Here is a 20,989-nt window from a genome sequence, read left to right as displayed (position 1 = left end):
AAGATTTTACCCATTTACAGAACAATCTTACACAAAGGTGAATATAAATCATCCAAGAATCGGAAAGTAGAGTACACAGTGGCTAAACCTATAAGGTCCATGCTATAACGGATTAGCGAATTGCTTAGAATCAATTTCGATCCCTGGTTAGACATCACTGGTCAGTCTAACGTTATGATTCTGAAGTTAGCTCCTTATTCGGTCAGCTTCTATTTACTCCACCCTAGCCCTACTGAATGCACAGGGACTACGTACATCTTTAATGTATTTGAAAGCTAAGAACCCGTGTCTGTCATCCATCACTGATGCGCCTTTCTCCCAGCTTCTTTTGAAACACCAAGTACGGTCATATGACCGCCCTTTAACTCCAGTTTGACAACTTTATATTTACGCGCAGCAAGGGTTGAAGCAGATGACCAGTAGTATTATAGCAATTTACAGTGTAACCAGTTAGAGCTTTGGGTGTGTTTGTAACTTGCCAGTGACAGCTTAGTAAGGTGCGTGGACGCGCATAGTAGGCGTGTCTTCATTATAGTACCGCCCAAGGAGCGGTCTCTGTGTTACCAGGCAGATTCTGTGTTTTTGGTGCGTGTGGTCGTGGCGTTACGCCCCCTATTTGCGCGCACCCCTACAGATCGAATGCGCGTTCTCGTAGCAGGCTGGTCCTGTGGGAACAGATAGGGAAGGCAAGTCTTCATAGAAAAATACTGGGAAGGAAATTCCCTTAAAAACGCAGCACCGGGAGAGAAATAAATCCCACCCTGACAGAAAGTCATACATTGAAAGGAGGAGTAACAAGATGAGACGGGCTCCGACAGACTGAGGAAAGGGCTGAAGAAGAGACCCTGCCCGGCACACAGAGGCCCTGCTAGACATAATCTGTGTGGTCCTGCCAAGCAGAATCTAGTTACTGGGGTGCACTGAATTCAGGAAGGATGAGCAGTGCCAGGTAGAAACTATGCGAAAAGAGTCCCTATCTGGCACAATCAGAAAGGCTTTAAAGCTGTCCTGCAGAAAGTAACCTGCAGGCTGTATCTATAATGATAGGGGCCTGACAGGAAGACTGTAGGTTCTGGCTGTCGTAGTCCTGTCAGGAGGAATAGAGATTTTGCTGTAGCCTTACCAGGCATTATATAGTAGGATAAAGGCCTTGCCAGGCAGGATTGACCTATTGGAGTAGCAATGCCAGGTGTGATTTAGGAGTTGCCTTAATTCAAGAGCTAGCTTGTCGCTGGTGTAAGGGTCTCAGGAACATACAGCCCTAGAGCTTTATGGATTGCAGGGAGTTTATGACAAGCCAAGGGTGAAAGGATGGCAGAGCGGTCAGGCTGCACTCTCCTGGATCCTCTGTCGCTGCCTGTGGATATTCGGGAGAATTTGGCAGAGCTAGAACTAGAGTTGTCCGAAGGTAAGTGGTCTGTGACCCCACCCCAGCCTGGTGTCTAATTCCATTAAATGTACACATTGATTAGTTAGCTCATTTATTCTTATGCAGATGGAATGGTACATTATGTAGCATCACAGAACTGAGGTGAAGTAGGGAATGGTACATCATGTAGCATCACAGAACTGAGGTGAAGTAGGGCATGGTACATCATGTAGCATCACAGAACTGAGGTGAAGTAGGGAATGGTACATTATGTAGCATCACAGAACTGAGGTGAAGTAGAGAATGGTACATCATGTAGCATCACAGAACTGAGGTGAAGTAGGGCATGGTACATCATGTAGCATCACAGAACTGAGGTGAAGTAGGGAATGGTACATTATGTAGCATCACAGAACTGAGGTGAAGTAGAGAATGGTACATCATGTAGCATCACAGAACTGAGGTGAAGTAGGGAATGGTACATTATGTAGCATCACAGAACTGAGGTGAAGTAGAGAATGGTACATCATGTAGCATCACAGAACTGAGGTGAAGTAGGGAATGGTACATTATGTAGCATCACAGAACTGAGGTGAAGTAGGGAATGGTGCATCATGTAGCATCACAGAACTGAGCTGAAGTAGGGAATGGTACATCAAGTAGCATCACAGAACTGAGGTGAAGTAGGGAATGGTACATCAAGTAGCATCACAGAACTGAGGTGAAAGTGGGAATGGTACATCATGTAGCATCACAGAACTGAGGTCAGGGGGTAATGGTAGCATCACAGAACTGAGGTGAAGTAGGGAATGGTACATCATGTAGCATCACAGAACTGAGCTGAAGTACGGAATGGTACATCATGTAGCATCACAGAACTGAGGTGAAGTAGGGAATGGTACATCATGTAGCATCACAGAACTGAGGTGAAGTAGGGCATGGTACATCATGTAGCATCACAGAACTGAGGTGAAGTAAGGAATGGTACATCATGTAGCATCACAGAACTGAGGTGAAGTAGGGAATGGTGCATCATGTAGCATCACATAACTGAGCTGAAGTAGGGAATGGTACATCATGTAGCATCACAGAACTGAGGTGAAGTAGGGAATGGTACATCATGTAGCATTGCAGAACTGAGCTGAAGTAGGGAATTGTACCATTCCCTACTTCACCTCAGTTCTGTGATGCTACATGATGTACAATTCCCTACTTCACCTCAGTTCTGTGATGATACATGATGTACATCATGTAGCATTGCAGAACTGAGGTGAAGTAGGGAATGGTACATCATGCAGCATCACAGAACTGAGGTGAAGTAGGGAATGGTACATCATGTAGCATCACAGAACTGAGGTGAAGTAGGGAATGGTACATCATGTAGCATTGCAGAACTGAGGTGAAGTAGGGAATGGTACATCATGCAGCATCACAGAACTGAGGTGAAGTAGGGAATGGTACATCATGCAGCATCACAGAACTGAGCTGAAGTAGGGAATGGTACATCATGTAGCATCATAGAACTGAGGTGAAAGTGGGAATGGTTACATCATGTAGCATCACAGAACTGAGCGGAAGTAGGGAATGGTACATCAAGTAGCATCACAGAACTGAGCTGAAGTAGGGAATGGTACATCAAGTAGCATCACAGAACTGAGGTGAAAGTGGGAATGGTACATCATGTAGCATCACAGAACTGAGGTCAGGGGGTAATGGTAGCATCACAGAACTGAGGTGAACTAGGGAATGGTACATCATGTAGCATCACAGAACTGAGATAAAGGTGGGAATGGTACATCATGTAGCATCACAGAACTGAGGGGAAGTAGGGAATGGTACATCATGCAGCATCACAGAACTGAGGGGAAGTAGGGAATGGTACATCATGCAGCATCACAGAACTGAGGGGAAGTAGGGAATGGTACATCATGCAGCATCACAGAACTGAGGTGAAGGTGGGAATGGTACATCATGTAGCATCACAGAACTGAGGTGAACTAGGGAATGGTACATCATGTAGCATCACAGAACTGAGGGGAAGTAGGGAATGGTACATCATGCAGCATCACAGAACTGAGCTGAAGTAGGGAATGGTACATCATGTAGCATCACAGAACTGAGGTGAAGTAGGGAATGGTACATCATGTAGCATCACAGAACTGAGGTGAAGTAGGGAATGGTACATCATGTAGCATCACAGAACTGAGCTGAAGTAGGGAATTGTACATCATGTAGCATCACAGAACTGAGCTGAAGTAGGGAATGGTACATCATGTAGCATCACAGAACTGAGGTGAAAGTGGGAATGGTACATCATGTAGCATCACAGAACTGAGGTGAAAGTGGGAATGGTATATTATGTAGCATCACAGAACTGAGCTGAAGTAGGGAATGGTACATCATGTAGCATCACAGAACTGAGCTGAAGTAGGGAATGGTACATCATGTAGCATCACAGAACTGAGCTGAAGTAGGGAATGGTACATCATGTAGCATCACAGAACTGAGCTGAAGTAGGGAATGGTACATCATGTAGCATCACAGAACTGAGCTGAAGTAGGGAATGGTACATCATGTAGCATCACAGAACTGAGGTGAAAGTGGGAATGGTACATCACGTAGCATCACAGAACTGAGGTGAAGTAGGGAATGGTACATCATGTAGCATCACAGAACTGAGGTGAAAGTGGGAATGGTACATCATGTAGCATCACAGAACTGAGGTCAGGGGGGAATGGTAGCATCACAGAACTGAGCTAAAGGGGGGAATTGTACATCATGTAGCATCACAGAACTGGGCTGAAGTAGGGAATGGTACATCATGTAGCATCACAGAACTGAGCTGAAGTAGGGAATGGTACATCATGTAGCATCAGAGAACTGAGCTGAAAGTGGGAATGGTACATCATGTAGCATCACAGAACTGAGGTGAAAGTGGGAATGGTACAGCATGTAACATCACAGAACTGAGGTCAGGGGGGAATGGTACATCATTTAGCATTACAGAACTGAGGTGAATTAGGGAATGGTGCATCATGTAGCATCACAGAACTGAGATGAATTAGGGAATGGTGCATCATGTAGCATCACAGAACTGAGGTGAAGTAGGGAATGGTACATCATGTAGCATCACAGAACTGAGCTGAAGTAGGGAATGGTACATCATGTAGCATCACAGAACTGAGCTGAAGTAGGGAATGGTACATCATGTAGCATCACAGAACTGAGGTGAAAGTGGGAATGGTACATCATGTAGCATCACAGAACTGAGCTGAAGTAGGGAATGGTACATCATGTAGCATCACAGTACTGAGCTGAAGTAGGGAATGGTACATCATGTAGCATCACAGAACTGAGCTGAAGTAGGGAATGGTACATCATGTAGCATCACAGAACTGAGGTGAAGTAGGGAATGGTACATCATGTAGCATCACAGAACTGAGGTGAAGTAGGGCATGGTACATCATGTAGCATCACAGAACTGAGCTGAAGTAGGGAATGGTACATCATGTGGCATCACAGAACTGAGGTGAAAGTGGGAATGGTACATCATGTAGCATCACAGAACTGAGGTCAGGGGGTAATGGTAGCATCACAGAACTGAGGTGAAGTAGGGAATGGTACATCATGTAGCATCACAGAACTGAGCTGAAGTAGGGAATGGTACATCATGTAGCATCACAGAACTGAGCTGAAGTAGGGAATGGTACATCATGTAGCATCACAGAACTGAGCTGAAGTAGGGAATGGTACATCATGTAGCATCACAGAACTGAGGTGAAGTAGGGAATGATACATCATGTAGCATCACAGAACTGAGCTGAAGTAGGGAATGGTACATCATGTAGCATCACAGAACTGAGGGGAAGTAGGGAATGGTACATCATGTAGCATCACAGAACTGAGCTGAAGTAGGGAATGGTACATCTTGTAGCATTACAGAACTGAGCTGAAGTAGGGAATGGTACATCATGCAGCATCACAGAACTGAGCTGAAGTAGGGAATGGTACATCTTATAGCATTACAGAACTGAGCTGAAGTAGGGAATGGTACATCATGTAGCATCACAGAATTGAGGTGAAGTAGGGAATGGTACATCATGTAGCATCACAGAACTGAGGGGAAGTAGGGAATGGTACATCATGTAGCATCACAGAACTGAGGGGAAGTAGGGAATGGTACATCATGCAGCATCACAGAACTGAGCTGAAGTAGGGAATGGTACATCATGTAGCATCACAGAACTGAGGTGAAGTAGGGCATGGTACATCATGTAGCATCACAGAACTGAGGGGAAGTAGGGAATGGTACATCATGTAGCATCACAGAACTGAGCTGAAGTAGGGAATGGTACATCATGTAGCATCACAGAACTGAGGGGAAGTAGGGAATGGTACATCATGTAGCATCACAGAACTGAGGTGAAGTAGGGAATGGTACATCATGTAGCATCACAGAACTGAGCTGAAGTAGGGAATGGTACATCATGTAGCATTACAGAACTGAGCTGAAGTAGGGAATGGTACATCATGTAGCATCACAGAACTGAGGTGAAGTAGGGCATGGTACATCATGTAGCATCACAGAACTGAGGGGAAGTAGGGAATGGTACATCATGTAGCATCACAGAACTGAGCTGAAGTAGGGAATGGTACATCATGTAGCATCACAGAACTGAGGGGAAGTAGGGAATGGTACATCATGTAGCATCACAGAACTGAGGTGAAGTAGGGAATGGTACATCATGTAGCATTACAGAACTGAGTTGAAGTAGGGAATGGTACATCATGTAGCATCACAGAACTGAGCTGAAGTAGGGAATGGTACATCATGTAGCATTACAGAACTGAGCTGAAGTAGGGAATGGTACATCATGTAGCATCACAGAACTGAGCTGAAGTAGGGAATGGTACATCATGTAGCATCACAGAACTGAGCTGAAGTAGGGAATGGTACATCATGTAGCATCACAGAACTGAGGGGAAGTAGGGAATGGTACATCATGTAGCATCACAGAACTGAGGTGAAGTAGGGAATGGTACATCATGTAGCATTACAGAACTGAGCTGAAGTAGGGAATGGTACATCATGTAGCATCACAGAACTGAGCTGAAGTAGGGAATGGTACATCATGTAGCATTACAGAACTGAGCTGAAGTAGGGAATGGTACATCATGTAGCATCACAGAACTGAGCTGAATGTCTTAAGCAGATGCTGAAAAGATCACCCGTTGCTGATGGCATCCTTCATTGCGCATTTGCTCTTACTAGTGAGCAAGCACATTTTAGTCACTTGCCTTTTGCAATTTTGCTTTTTTATAATTTAATTTCTATAACATTTGCGTTCTCATTGGATGTTTTACACATTCAGAAAAAAAAAAAAAATCGGTGTGTCACATGAACTTTTATAAGTTATGAGGCACCTAAAAGTAAAATTTTGTTCTAGGGTTTTGCAAATTTAGTTTATTATTTAGATTCATCATTTGTTTTCAAAGTTTTAAACTGGATAAAAGAGTAAATATAAGTTTGGGTACAATAAAGTAGAGATGTACAGTATATGGTATTCTGTTTTACAAGCTGATGGTTGTTTTTTTTGGTCTACATCAGATATAATGAGAAAAATGCATGAGCAAACCACAAAACTACAAGATTTCACCCGCTCCAATTAAAATGACAGAAATGTCAAAATTGAAATTTCCATGGCTGCATTTCAGTTTTGAAAAGAAACATTTTTGCAATCTACTTCATTAGCAAAAATGTGTCTTGTAAAAGTTATGACTTTTTTCAGCAGCATACGCACATACTGTATACTGCCTGTGCACCAGTATTCAAGCGCTACACCTTCTCAGAGACTAAGCAGTGGCTTTTATGAACAAATGAAGTCTTCACATGCACAATACACACCACCACCAGCTGTGCATATGCCACCGAAAAACAGTAATACATTTTACTAGAAGCAGTTTTGCTAATAGAAATATATTGCAAAAATGCTTCGATTTAAATTTGAAATGCACAGTTCAATTTTGACCTTTCTATACCTTTTTAAAAAAGAGAATGTTAAGGGCTTGATTTATCAAGCCATGGCGGACAGGGGGGTACATATGCGCCCCTCTCCTGTATGCCCCAGCTTGCCACTGGCGGTATTCAGCATTGCATGCAAACGCTATTTTGCGCTTGCATGCAACACCGCCCGCGAGGTGCACGAAATTCTCCACCTAAGAGGTTAGGGAAGCAGCAATCTGATGACCGCTGCTTTATAAATACTGACTGCAGGTTTTCTTGTGAGAACCCTGCAGTCCTAGGGGGACGATTGGCTTGATACATCGAGCCCTAAATGTTGCTGTTTGGTATTTACAATTCAAGTCAAATAGCCTATTGAATCAAGGTAAAGCTGTATTAATCATGTAGGTGTACAGTGCTCTTTGGGTTGATGATTTGTTCCTTAGAGCAGATTTTTAGTTTGTCTTTATCCATATATGTATTTATCTTGTGCATCAAAAATGTTTTTGTCCCTTTATGTGGCTGAAGATAACTTGCTTAATGTTTTGATATGCCATTTGGCTTTCTACTCAATACTAAAAAGGAATGTGGGCGTTCAAGTATTTCAATATCATTGAACTCTTTTAAGTGGTTTATTTTTTGCAACAATATTGAATAAATTCTGCGACAATCCCACTAAGCAGGATATCATTTTGGTCACAACATTCCTCTTAACACTGAACTAATCTATGTTCATTTTGTTCAGACAAGTTCTAATGAAATATATAAATACAGAAGAAAGCATCAGTTACAAGGTTTACACATATAGGGAAGTAAGTACAAGGAATTATATTTTGAATAGTGAGAATTTACATGTCGGTTTTTACATTTCAATCACATTACTTTTATGTTGAGATAGATGAGAGTCCCTTGGATCTTTTATAGCTGAGAACTTGATTTATTATGGGCATGGCCTGAAGAGTATATGCTTACCAACCAATGATTCATTTTACAACAGTTTTGTTCCACTGGTAATTATGAGAAGATTCTTGGAAAAACTATAATTTCAATAGACCAATAGTATTCAGGTTATGAGTACCCAAAGGGCTGTCATCTGCATAGACTTCAAAAGAAGACCATATTTTCAAAGACAAGATTGTCCCATCATGGAACAGCTAACTAATATGTAGGGGCTCTCATTTAATGTTGTGATATATTCAGCAAACACATACAAGTGTATATCTTTAATTTAGACATACAAAAATAATTAAGTCAAAATGTGCTGTTGAGGCATATAAATGTGGTCCTTTTATGTTCATTTGTTTTCCGCTTTCCTTTAATTTTATGTTAGTGAAATGTATCCATATTCAGCATTGCATGTTGTTTCCTTCTATCTACAATTTCTGTATGTTTGCTTCTGCATTATAGACACTGCATTGACCCTAGTCCTTGTCGTCATCTTTCAGTCACATTACACCAGCTATATATTAGTGGCCCACTTAAAACTAGTGTTAAATAAAGCTGTAAAGCCTTTTCCTATGGCCATCAATTCTCTAAATAAAAGGTGGCACGTGTAACCTAGCCATACGGAGATTCACATGTGTACTTAGCCTTAAAGGGACACTGAACCAAAAAAAATTATTTCGTGATTCAGATAGAGCATGCAATTTTAAGCAATTTTCTAATTTACTCCTATTATCAATTTTTCTTCGTTCTCTTGCTATCTTTATTTGAAAAAGAAGGCATCTTCTCTGGACTGCACTTTTGTATTGGTGGATGAATTTATCCACCAATCAGCAAGGACAACCTAGGTTGTTCACCAAAAATGGGCCGGCATCTAAACTTACATTCTTGCATTTCAAATAAAGATGCCAAGAGAATGAAGACAATTTGATAATAGGAGTAAATTAGAAAGTTGCTTAAAATTTCATGCTCTATCTGAATCGCAAAAGAAAGAAATTGGGTTCAGTGTCCCTTTAATACACCTCAACATTATTGATGGGTTCAAAGATGCCCTCAGTTAATCAAGTATTTTCTCCTCAAATATTGAAATTTTAAAAACACAGCCAGCAAGCCAAACTGTTTTATTGTAATTGGGCCTAATGTCTCTAACCAGGAAACACAAATCAACACCTTGCAACATTATTATCAACTTTTTAGGTTCCATTGTAAAGCTGACATACTCTCAGGGCCAGCGGAATACATTGTGCTGGGTCCAAGAATAAAGTGATTTTCCTTGAGTCTATCAGGCCCATTTATCAAAGGGCTTGCGGACCTGATCCGACACTGCGGATCAGGTCCGCAAGACCTCGCTAAATGCGGAGAGCAATACGCTCTCCGCATTTAACATTGCACCAGCAGCTCACAAGAGCTGCTGGTGCAACGCCGCCCCCTGCTGACTCGCGGCCAATCAGCCGCCAGCAGGGAGCTGTCAATCAACCCGATCGTATTCGATCGGGTTGATGTCTGGCGATTCCTGTCCGCCTGTTCAGAGCAGGCGGACAGGGTTATGGAGCAGCGGTCTTTAGACCGCTGCTTCATAAGTTGTGTTTCTGGTGAGTCTGAAGACTCGCCAGAAACACGGCCCTTCAAGCTCCATACGGAGCTTGATAAGTGGGCCTGTATGTGCACTACAGTCTAGTAGTCTGCATATTGTTTCATACGTAAGCATGCTGCTACTCAGCTGACAGTAACCGTATAAAAGACATTTCTCTTTTAAAATACTTTTAGCTTGAATATGCTCTCTATGTCTCACCCTGGTCAAATGCTTCCAGGGTCACTTGGTTCTATTATAGAACCAGCCCTGCATACTTGCATATCTAAACTCCCACTACCCAATGGTATATATAAAATGTAGTATTGTAGAAGATGCCAGAAGTCATATTACTACAGAAGTAAGATTAGCTTCTCTAATGGTAGCTGTGTCCTAAATGGTTATTATGATCCAAGCTGTACCAGACCTTAAAGGGATAGTCTAGTCAAAAATAAACCTTCATGATTCAGATTGAGCATGCAATTTTAAGCAACTTTCTAATTTACTCCTATTATCAATTTTTCTTTGTATCTTTATTTTAAAAAGCTTGACAGTAAGCTTATGAGCCGGCCCATTTTTGGTTCAGCACCTGGGTTGTACTTGCTGATTGGATGTTGGGTTGTGCCGGCTTCTAAGCTTACTTTCCAGCTTTTTAAAATAAGGACACAAAGAGAATGAATAAAAAATAATAATAGGAGTAAATTAGAAAGTTGCTTAAAATTACATGCTATATCTGAATCATGACCGTTTAATTTTGACTAGACTATCTTGATTCTTCCTATCCAGGCTCTGTTATGCAGCAAAGTAGAAGTAAGGCATAAATAGTGTTGTGGTGTATGAGTTTGTTTGTGGTTTTCCACATTTGCCACAAGGGGTATGATACAATTTTTTTTTTTTTTTTTTTGTCTACAAAGTACTGTGATATTTTTTTTTTTTTTTCTTTTTTTTCCCTTTTCTTTTTTTTTATATTTATTTTATTTTATTGAAGCTTCTGTTTCACATTACAATATATTGAAGTGTACATATTTCAAGATAGCAGAAACTTACATATTTTTTGTTCTGAACATACATTAAACAAAAAGAAAAAAACAAAAAAAAAAAACAAAACAATTGAACAAAGTAACTAAACTTAGTGCAACCATGTTCCGCAAGCCAACTCTACTAGGTACTTGTGTTATCAGATGATTTACCTAGCCTATAACTCCATTTTTGCCCCCGCTGTGACCACATCCCAATCTCCCCAATTGATCAACCAGCTATATATTGTTGATGAATAATTCCCACATGACCTTCATCTGCACAAAAGTATCTCTCCTATTAGTTCTCATGTACGCATATTCTTCAAGAGACATTATAAATTGAAACTGGGAGTACCAAGTGGCCATGTTAGGGATGTATTGAGATTTCCAGTTTTTTGCAATCAGTTTTTTTAGACTATTGCCGGCTATAAAGATCAACTTTCTTTTATATGTTGGGAGTTTGCCAGGTATGATGTTGAGTAACCAGATGCGGGGGTCAGTGGGTAATGTCAGCTCAGTTATTGTGTTTGCCGCCTTAACCACAGATGTCCAGATTTGTGTTATTCCCGGGCACTGCCACCATATGTGCATCATATTCCCCTGGTTCCCTCCGCACCTCCAGCACTTGGGAGAGGCAGACGGAAACAGTTTGTTAATTCTCATTGGAGTAAGGTACCATCTCTGTATTAGTTTAAAGTTTAGTTCTATAAGGCTACTAGACACCGAAACCTTGGAGACATTTGTAAAAATTTTGGATATATCATATACAGTTAGTTCAGTATCCAGTTCCTCGTTCCACCTATCTAGGTAATATGGAGTGTACCCTACTGGAGGTTTTTGAAGCAGTGCATATACTAAGGATAAAGTCTTTCCAGCAGGGGAGTCAGTGTGACACAGTGATTCAAAGGGTGTGAGGGTCCTTAGTAGGTTAAGTTTATCAGGGTGTTTGAATATGTAAGAGTGGCATTGGCGGAGAGTAAACCAACACTTAAAGAAGGTCAGGCCTCTCTCCACCAACTCGTTTAGAGTAAATAGTCTTGTCTCATTTCCTAAATGTAGTAACAACAAAGCCCTTAGGGGTCGATCTATACATTTAATTTTTTGTAAGAGGCCTATAGGTATTTCGGGGTTTTCTGTAAGGGGAGTGAGTGGAGAGAATTGTGAAGTGATGTTTGGGTATTCCCTCAATGTTTCTTTCCATATAGATAGAGTTTCCATTAATATGTCATTCTTTTTGAAGGCTGGGGTCAGGTGTGGAGTTGTTTGCCAGCATATCGTTCCCAGATGTGATTTTCTAGCTATATCGTGTTCTAACCTTACCCATTTTTTAGTCTCATGATTCCTAAACCAGTCCACAATTCTCTGTAAGAAAACTGCTTGTCTGTATTTTTTTAGGTTAGGGACTCCCAGTCCTCCTTCTTCTACGGGTAAGCACATAATTGTCTTGTTAATTCTTGCTTTCTTTTTATCCCATATAAAGTCAAAGATTTTATTCTGTAATGAAGATATGAAGTCTTTAGGCAGGGGGATGGGGAGTGTTTGTAACAAGTATAATACCCTAGGAAGTATGTTCATTTTGACCGAGTGTATTCGGCCCAACCATGAAATTCTTTTAGATCTCCAGGATGAGAGATCGGCCGTGATGATCCTCTGTAGAGCATCATAGTTAGCCCTAAACATTTCCTGGTTGGTTGTTGCTATATAGATGCCTAGATATTTTAGGTTTTTTGTGTGCACCCGAAAGGGACATGTTTGTCTAAGACGGTTTAGATAATCAGGGCCACAGAGTACAGTAAGCATCTCCGATTTAGTGTGATTAATAAGGAAATTTGAAGCGTGAAAGAATGTGTCAAATTCTGTCATCAAATGGGGTGCTGAGGTGACAGGGTCTGGTAGGAAAAATAAAACATCATCCGCGTATAGTAGTAATTTATGTATGGTATCGTGTATATGGATTCCGGGGATTATGTCGTTCTTTCTAATGGTACAGGCCAATGTCTCTATGACACACGCGAAAAGGAGTGGGGATAGGGGGCACCCCTGTCTGGTACCATTAGATATCTGGAACGGGGTAGACAGTATTCCGTTAACTTTAATTTTGGCTATTGGGGAGCTGTACAAGGCCATAATTTTAGATATGAAGTGTGATCCCAGTCCAAACCTCTCCAGTGTGGCTCTCATGAAGTGCCAACAGACGCGGTCGAACGCCTTCTCCGCGTCCGTTGACACTATCGCTGATGGTTGGTTAGTATGGTTAATATAGTTCAGAATATGTAAGGCCCTCACAGTGTTGTCTCGTGCTTCTCTGTGTTGTATGAAACCCACCTGATCTCCTTCTATGATACTTGGCAACACTCGGGAGAGCCTGTTTGCCATAAGTTTCGCATAAATCTTAATATCCGAATTAAGTAGAGAAATAGGTCTAAAGTTTTCTACTCGGTCTGGGGTTTTCCCAGGCTTAGGTAGGACTACTATATGTGCTTCTAATGCTGAGGATGAAAAAGGGTTAGTGTCGGATATCTTATTAAAAAGTTTCTGTAGATGTGGCACCAGCAACACTCTATAAGTTTTATAGTAGCCGTTCGTATAACCATCCGGGCCTGGTGTCTTGCCATTAGGGAGGTCTTTTATAATTGCGAGTATTTCAGATTGATCAATTGGCTTACTCAAAGAGTCTTGCTGGTCTGAGCTAATTTTTGGGAGGCTAATGTTGTCTAAGTATTTCTCTATCAAATTGGTTTTGTGTATCTGTTCTGTCGGGGGGTTTGGTAATGTGGGAGTAAGATTGTACAAGTTCTTATAATATTCCCTAAAGGAGTTAGCAATCTGTTGAGATGTGTAAACTTTCTTCCCCTTAGTATTGTTAATGGATAGGATAAATCTCTTATTTGATTTTCGCTTTAGTTTTCTTGCGAAAAGGGAGCTACTCTTATTGTCATTCTCAAAATACTTTTGTTGTAATTTGAAAGCCTGCTTCTTACATTCTGCATGTAACATGTCATTAATGCGTGATTTACAGTTAGCAATGTTTTGTGTTATTGTCAGGTCCGTCTGGTTAAGACCTCTCTGTGCTTCTAGAGTGCTAAGTTCATTGAGTGTGTCTTCCAGTAATTTTCTGGCAAGTTTATCTTGGTGAGATCTAATACTGATCATTTCCCCTCTAACTACCGCTTTGTGTGCTTCCCATGTTAATCTGCTGTCAAGGTCGTTGTCGTTATTAAAAAGGAAATATTCTTCTATTACCCCACTAATTCTTTCTGTAGCGATCGGGTCTGTCAGCATTGTGTCATCCATTCTCCAGATATACTGGTGCATGGGGGTGTGTGACCACTCCAAAGTACATTCGACCATGGCGTGGTCAGACCATGCGTTAGGTGAGATCTCTATTTTAGTTACTCTCGAGAGGTTGGTGACATCTAACATAAAGTAGTCAAGCCGAGAGTGTCTACGGTGTGGGTTGGAATAAAAAGTGTATTCTCTGGTTTCTTGATGTGTGATTCTCCACGCATCGTGTACAGTAAGGTCTTTCAGGTTTTGTTTCACTGAATTAATTACTTTGTGTGGTACAGAGGACAGACCGTTTGAATTGTCCCAGTTTGGGTTCAATGTGAGGTTAAAATCCCCGCCCATTATAATAACTCCTTTTGCTACTTCAAGGATCGTGTTAGTAAGATGTTTAAAAAAAACATCTTGTTTCAGATTGGGAGAATATACGTTTACCAGGGTGACCACTGTGTTCACCAATTTGCCTATTATAATAATAAATCTTCCTGCTTTATCTTTAATTCGTTTGATAAGGGTGAAGGGAACCCCCCTCTTAATTAGAATGGCTACCCCATTGGTTTTTATTGAGTTAGAGGCATAATGTGCATCCCCAAATTTATATGAGAAGGTCTTTGGGTCTCTACCTGACAAGAAATGTGTCTCTTGCATAAAAATAACATCGCCTTTGCGGCGTATTATGTCTCGGATGGCTATGTTACGTTTATGTGGGCTGTTTAACCCTTTAGTGTTAGTTGTTATAAATTTTAAGCATTTAGTTGACTGAGACATGTGGGTGATATCTAGCTAGACTCTCTAGTAACATTATAGGGCTATAATGGTTGATCTCATCATATATCGAAACCTGCCATAAATATGTTGGTATTCCTATGGGCACGTAAACATATATCCGGGTCAAGAGCATATATATAAGATATTCGTAGTGACATTGTGAGATGGCTGCGGAACAGAACAATAATTTCAACTGATAATATAGCAAAATTATACAACAATAACAATAAACAAAACAATAAACCATGGATATGTCATAGGACATGACAAGTGGAGTGAGGAGTGCGCAGCCTAGACTCCATTATTTGTAGACATATATAATGAGATAAGAGATAATTAAACAATACCAGCTTAACCTTATGCCGGTTTGAAACTCAAAGAGCAGTGGGTTCTATATGGGGGAAAAAAGTTAGACACCCTTGGGTTGTCTGAAAAATCAAGTTCCAGTTCTTCCGAGACAAAACCATGTCCAAAGTCATTTAAGTAGATTATATTGTGTAACCCATTTACACAGGAACTTTCTTTGTGGGAGGTAAGTTCAACAAATAACAGTATAACCTGCAAATGCAAAAATTAGCTAGAATTGTAAAGATCTCACCCATTTTGGACGAAGAGGGAATATTCAGGTTGCAGAGTCTATCTGTTGATCTGTTTGTGGTGATGTAGCCTTAACACTGCTTTTTTTGTACGAAACTTTTGTCCAGTTTAAGTTCTTGGTTCTGTTAATAGCTTGACTCTCGGTGTTGAGGCTTTTTATTGATACATCCGTGATCCTTGGCATTTGGAATTTGATATTTAGGGCTTTAGAAAGCATATCTAAGTCCTCAGGTGTCTTGTAAGTGTAGGAGTGACCTTCATGTGAGATATATATGCTGAATGGGAAACCCCATCTATATTTTATAGATCTTTCTTGTAGGGCTTTAGTGATGAAGCGCACATCCTTGCGTTTTTGAACTGTGGTTGGGCTCAGATCCAGATACACTTGAAGTGAGTGGTCCAGGTACATAATACTTTGGGATTTTCTAGATTGCAGCCATATCTTCTCCTTGTCGTTAAAGCGTAGAAACTTTAAGATCACATCTCTGGGTGGAGACCCTGGGGGAGGCGGAGGTCTGAGGGCTCTATGGGCTCTCTCCAGTTCTAAGTCTGGGGTTTGCGGGTTTTGGAGAATAAACTTGAAAAAACCTTGTAAGTATTGATGAAGTTCGCTAAAAGTAATAGCTTCTGGTATGCCTCTTATGCGTATATTATTCCGCCTCCCCCTATTGTCCAAATCTTCTACTTTGTCTTGCAGAGTCTCAATTTGTGAGTTAGATACATTGGCATATGTGGATAGGTTATCGTACATTGTACTTAGAGAATCTTGTGAGTCTTCCACATATTCCATGCGGTGCCCCAAGTCTTTTATGTCTTTTTTCATATGAACCAGTTCAGTGGTGATCAGTGTTTTAAGTGCGTCAAAATCTGCTTTTGTGGGCATATTGGCTATGTTGTCTCTGAGTTCTTTGATGCAATCATCAGACATGGTCGTTGTCAAAGAGGTCTCTTCAGTATTAATTGTTGTAGATAGGGGCTGATCTGTGTTAGATTGACTAGGGGATAGTGCTCCTTGGAAGAAACTGCTAACAGATTTAATGGTGGCGGTTTGCCCTTTCTGTACCTTGTCAGGCCTAACAGATCTTCTAGACATGATATTTATAATACAGAGAGGGAGCTGTATTCAAATTCTGCAGGTTGTCTTATTTGCATCCGAGGGGTATAGTGAATATGGTGCCAGGTATAATTATTATTATGAACCTACTGTATTCCGTTAGCCAGCTTTAACATCCAGCCAAGGTTAACTTAAAAGGCGTTAGTGGCGTATGCTGCATCCGTTATGGCGGCAGATTTTGTGAACGGAGTTAAGATCTCCTCTGATATATCGTGTTTTATTTCTTGTTCTGCCTGTCTTCTATCCCAAAGTTTAATTCTTCATCTTAATATCTTGATATTTCCAAGGAGTAGGAGTGTGTGTGTACGGCATCTCGGTGATATGCCACGCTGTACTTGTCTAACTTGTTGTGTTCTGAATAGGGCAAGCGGCATTAGTGTTACGATTTCTGCTTAGCGGTCGTGTATTTGAATAGTTGCAGCCATCATACCTCTATTCCCTGAAGCAAAGGACACCAAGTATGCGCGGGCGATAACTGCTCTGTTTCAGCTTGCCAAGATGGCGGCCGCGGGTCTCCGTGAGAGGGTAAACTACTTCAAATTATCCCCAAAGGTCTTCAGTGTGGGATATAAGCATTCCCTGCATCAGAGGGGTCTCTCGTTTGGTATCATAGATCGAAAAAAGCGTCTCTTATCTGACTATCATACTGAAAGAGTCTAGTGCTGGCTCAGAGCTTCAAGGTTTAGCGGCCATTCACCAGCATGGCCAGACTCCGCCCCCGGGGTATGATACAATTTTAAACTGCATGTGATTATTTTTCTTCTGGCTCCTGTGATGTATCTCTGTAGCCCAGTTCTCTGTAACTCATAGAAATTCTATTTGGCTCCTAAAAAACCCCTAAGCTCTTTGATCATTTTGACTACCTTTTTATTATATGTAATTACAAGGACCCCATCAGACAATAGTACTTCTACAATAAAGGTACAAGTGTGGGGAATATCAGAGAGTTTTGGTCCTACTTGAGAATCCACTTCAAGACTGGAAATAATCTTTATTTGAAAAAGCCGGAATGATAGCTTAGGAGCCGGCCCGTTTTTGGTTCAGTACCTGGGTAGTGCTTGCTGATTGGTGGTTAAATGGGTTGGCTCCTAAGCTTTCATTCATGCTTTTTCAAATAAAGATACCAAGAGAACGAAGAAAAATTGATAATAGAAGTAAATTAGAAAGTTGCTTAAGATTGCATGTGCTATCTGAACCATGAAAGAAAAAAAAATGTGTTTCATATCCATTTAAAGTTACTGGAGGGAATTTTTTTCCCCTGTTATCCTTATGTTATATACACATACAGTATCTCACAAAAGTTAGTACACCCTTCACATTTTTGTAAATATTTTATATCTTTTCATGTGATAACACAGAAGAAATGACACTTTGCTACAATGTAAAGTAATGAGTGTACAGCCTGTATAATTTACAGCCTGTAAATTTGCTGTTCCCTTTAAAATAGCTCAACACACAGCCATTAATGTCTAAACCGTTGGCAACAAAAGTGAGTACACCCCTAAGTGGAAATGTCTAAATTGGGCCCAATTAGCCATTTTCCCTCCCCGGTGTCATGTGACTCGTTAGTGTTACAAGGTCTCAGGTGTGAATGGGAGCAGGTGTGTTAAATTTGGTGTTATCGCTCTCACACTCTCTCATACTGGTCACTGGAAGTTTAACATGGCACCTCATGGCAAAGAACTCTCTGAGGATCTGAAAAAAAGAAATGTTGTTTAATAAAGATGGCCTAGGCTATAAGAAGATTTCCAAGACCCTGAAACTGAGCTGCAGCACGGTGGGCAAGACCATACAGCGGTTTCACAGGACAGATACTGTACATAGACATTTATGTATATGTGTGTGTCTGCCATGTTATTAAACAAGCAGAAAGTTCTTATATAACTACCATTACTTTCGTGCACCTCTAAGAGCTCTGCAGACTTAGACCATATTATGGCACCAACTTTTGGTAAGATAAACCCCCCAGTATTAATGTAAGTGTTAACCGAAAAAACAAAATGTATCACACACATTTACTTTATTTCTCCATATTGAGCGCACTGGAACAATACTATGGATTATTGATTCAATCCCAGGAGTGGGCTACGTTACCCGCTACAGCAAAGGTCTCCTACGTGTGAACTCCTCCAAAGCCGAACGCTCTCCAGACTTGCGGTCTGTCCACTTTTCACGGATGAGCGTATCAGCCAGCCATCGGGCTCCAATCTCCACAGGGCAACCTCACAGGTCCTCCACTCCTCCATTATCAGTTAAATACATGTACAGGGGTTATCTACCCAAGAGCGGCAAAACATGTGCAGGCAGCTCGTAAAATAAAACTTGGCTTTTATTTACGTCATGTATAAATACAAACGGGAACAGATGCCATATGCCCCTAGGTCAGCTTTACTTTACGAGCTGCCTGCACATGTTTTGCTTATCTGCCACGTTATTGACAGCTTTGGCTGGTATCATACGTGAAATGAAGAGTCCCCCTGCATATCACATCTTTGTGGCTTCGCAGGATTTAGAGAGGGCTTGGCCACAGTTTGTTTTGTATTTCACAGTTGTAAGGCCTAGAAAGGATCTAACAAACCTACATTTAGGTGTGACTGGTGGCATCTGATGGGGAGGGCTCTAAACCAAGGTACTAAGGCCTAATTTTAAGGCACCATTGGCTCCTTGGCGCTTGGGTTTGTCAAGCTCTGCACTGTTGCATGTATAGTAGCTGAATATCTGTTATAATGATTGGCAGTAGGGATAAAACTAACTGAAAACAATTATAAAAAAGAATATATAGTGTAGATTTGTAATGGAATAGAACTGTAACTCTTCTCTGCACTATTATTTACAAGTGAAATGGTTCCCAATAACTTGGCTAATCTAGTCAAAGATTATCGAGTAGCACAGATTGAAAATAAATTTTAAAGGGATATTATACTCAGACATTTTTATCATGTATAAGAAAAAGCATTTAGTTATACATGTTGTTTGTTTTTGCTTTTTTTGCCTAATTCTGAAATAATTGTGTTAGCTACTACCTCCTAATCTTCACTGGCTCATAAGGACAACTGCTTCTGTGTTACTGGTGCAGAGGGACAAACCTCAGATAGTGTGACAAAAAGCATAGATTTATTCAGGAAAATGTCCTCTTTTAGTTGGAAAAAGAACAAGTAAATAAAGTGCATGTGAACAAGGCAAGCCATAGTGATATTTTTTTTATAGAAAAAATCCAGTAAAGTTGCAAAAACATTTTATAGCAAAATTATTTTTTTATTTCTGCATCAGAAATTAACATGTAAAATATCTGTACATAAATGTTATAACAATGTTGTCTTCCATGCTGTGGCCAGTTAGGACAGCTATAAATGAGGAGGATTAGCTTTCTGAATTCCATAGGATGTTCAGTGGGGATTGTAGTGGAAATAAACATGAAATTGCAAGAAAATCAGGAAAAATAAATTACATTGCATTGGATTCCCCCCCCCCCCCCCCACACACACACACTTTGCACTGTTCATATTTAAACCTTTTATGGCGAATTCAGTATAGAGAGACTTTGTTATTAGGGGCACATGTATGTACATAAGCTCAGTGTATGTGGTAAGCTGCAAGTCGGTAGTTTTTATGGAGAGTTTAATGTGTGAGTTCAGATAGTTAAACCCAAGTACAGATCATAGAATTGCACTTATAGCTAAATCTGATGAACCATATATAGTTTCAGTAGAAAATAATATATAAATAGTAGATTTGTTCTTGGGAGCAATAACTTCTATTATCTTTATTTGTAATACACCAACAAATCCCCAAGCTCTATAAGACAACACATGGAAGCTAGACTGGGGCAGAAGGATTACAGGGTCCTGCTCCCTAGAAAACTTACGGCTAGATTTAGAGTTCAGCGGCCAAAGGGGTGCGTTAGCTACGCATGCTTTTTTTTCCCCACACCTTTTAAATACCGCTGGTATTTAGAGTTCACAGAAGGGCTGCGTTAGGCTCCAAAAAAGGGAACGTATAGCATATTTAACGCCACTGCAACTCTCGATACCAGCGGTGCTTACGGACGCGGCCAGCTTCAAAAACGGAAACAATATTGGCTGTTTGAGCTGAAAAAAAACCTAACACCTGCAAAAAAGCAGCGTTCAGCTCCTAACGCAGCCCCATTGTTTCCTATGGGGAAACACTACCTAAGTCTGTACCTAACATGTACCCCGAGTCTAAACACCCCTAACCTTACACTTATTAACCCCTAATCTGCTGCTCCCGCTATCGCTGACCCCTGCATATTATTATTAACCCCTAATCTGCCGCTCCGTACACCGCTGCAACCTACGTTATCCCT

General features: G+C 40.8%; 1 protein-coding gene across 1 annotated transcript in view; it reads left to right on the top strand.

The window, feature by feature from the left end:
• The first annotated feature begins 578 nt into the window (after positions 1-578).
• Positions 579-20,989, top strand: part of DIP2A (disco interacting protein 2 homolog A) — a 311,461-nt gene continuing 291,050 nt past the window's right edge. The window contains exon 1 of the mRNA XM_053698887.1: positions 579-1,408. Coding sequence (XP_053554862.1) covers positions 1,312-1,408 — 97 coding nt within the window. The 5' untranslated portion in view covers positions 579-1,311. The remainder of the gene's footprint in view (positions 1,409-20,989) is intronic.

The sequence above is a fragment of the Bombina bombina genome, chromosome 1 (genome assembly GCF_027579735.1).
Source record: "Bombina bombina isolate aBomBom1 chromosome 1, aBomBom1.pri, whole genome shotgun sequence".
NCBI classification, from domain to species: domain Eukaryota; kingdom Metazoa; phylum Chordata; class Amphibia; order Anura; family Bombinatoridae; genus Bombina; species Bombina bombina.
The sequence above is the reverse complement of the archived record's forward strand: the minus strand, read 5'-3'. Positions and strand labels throughout refer to the sequence as shown.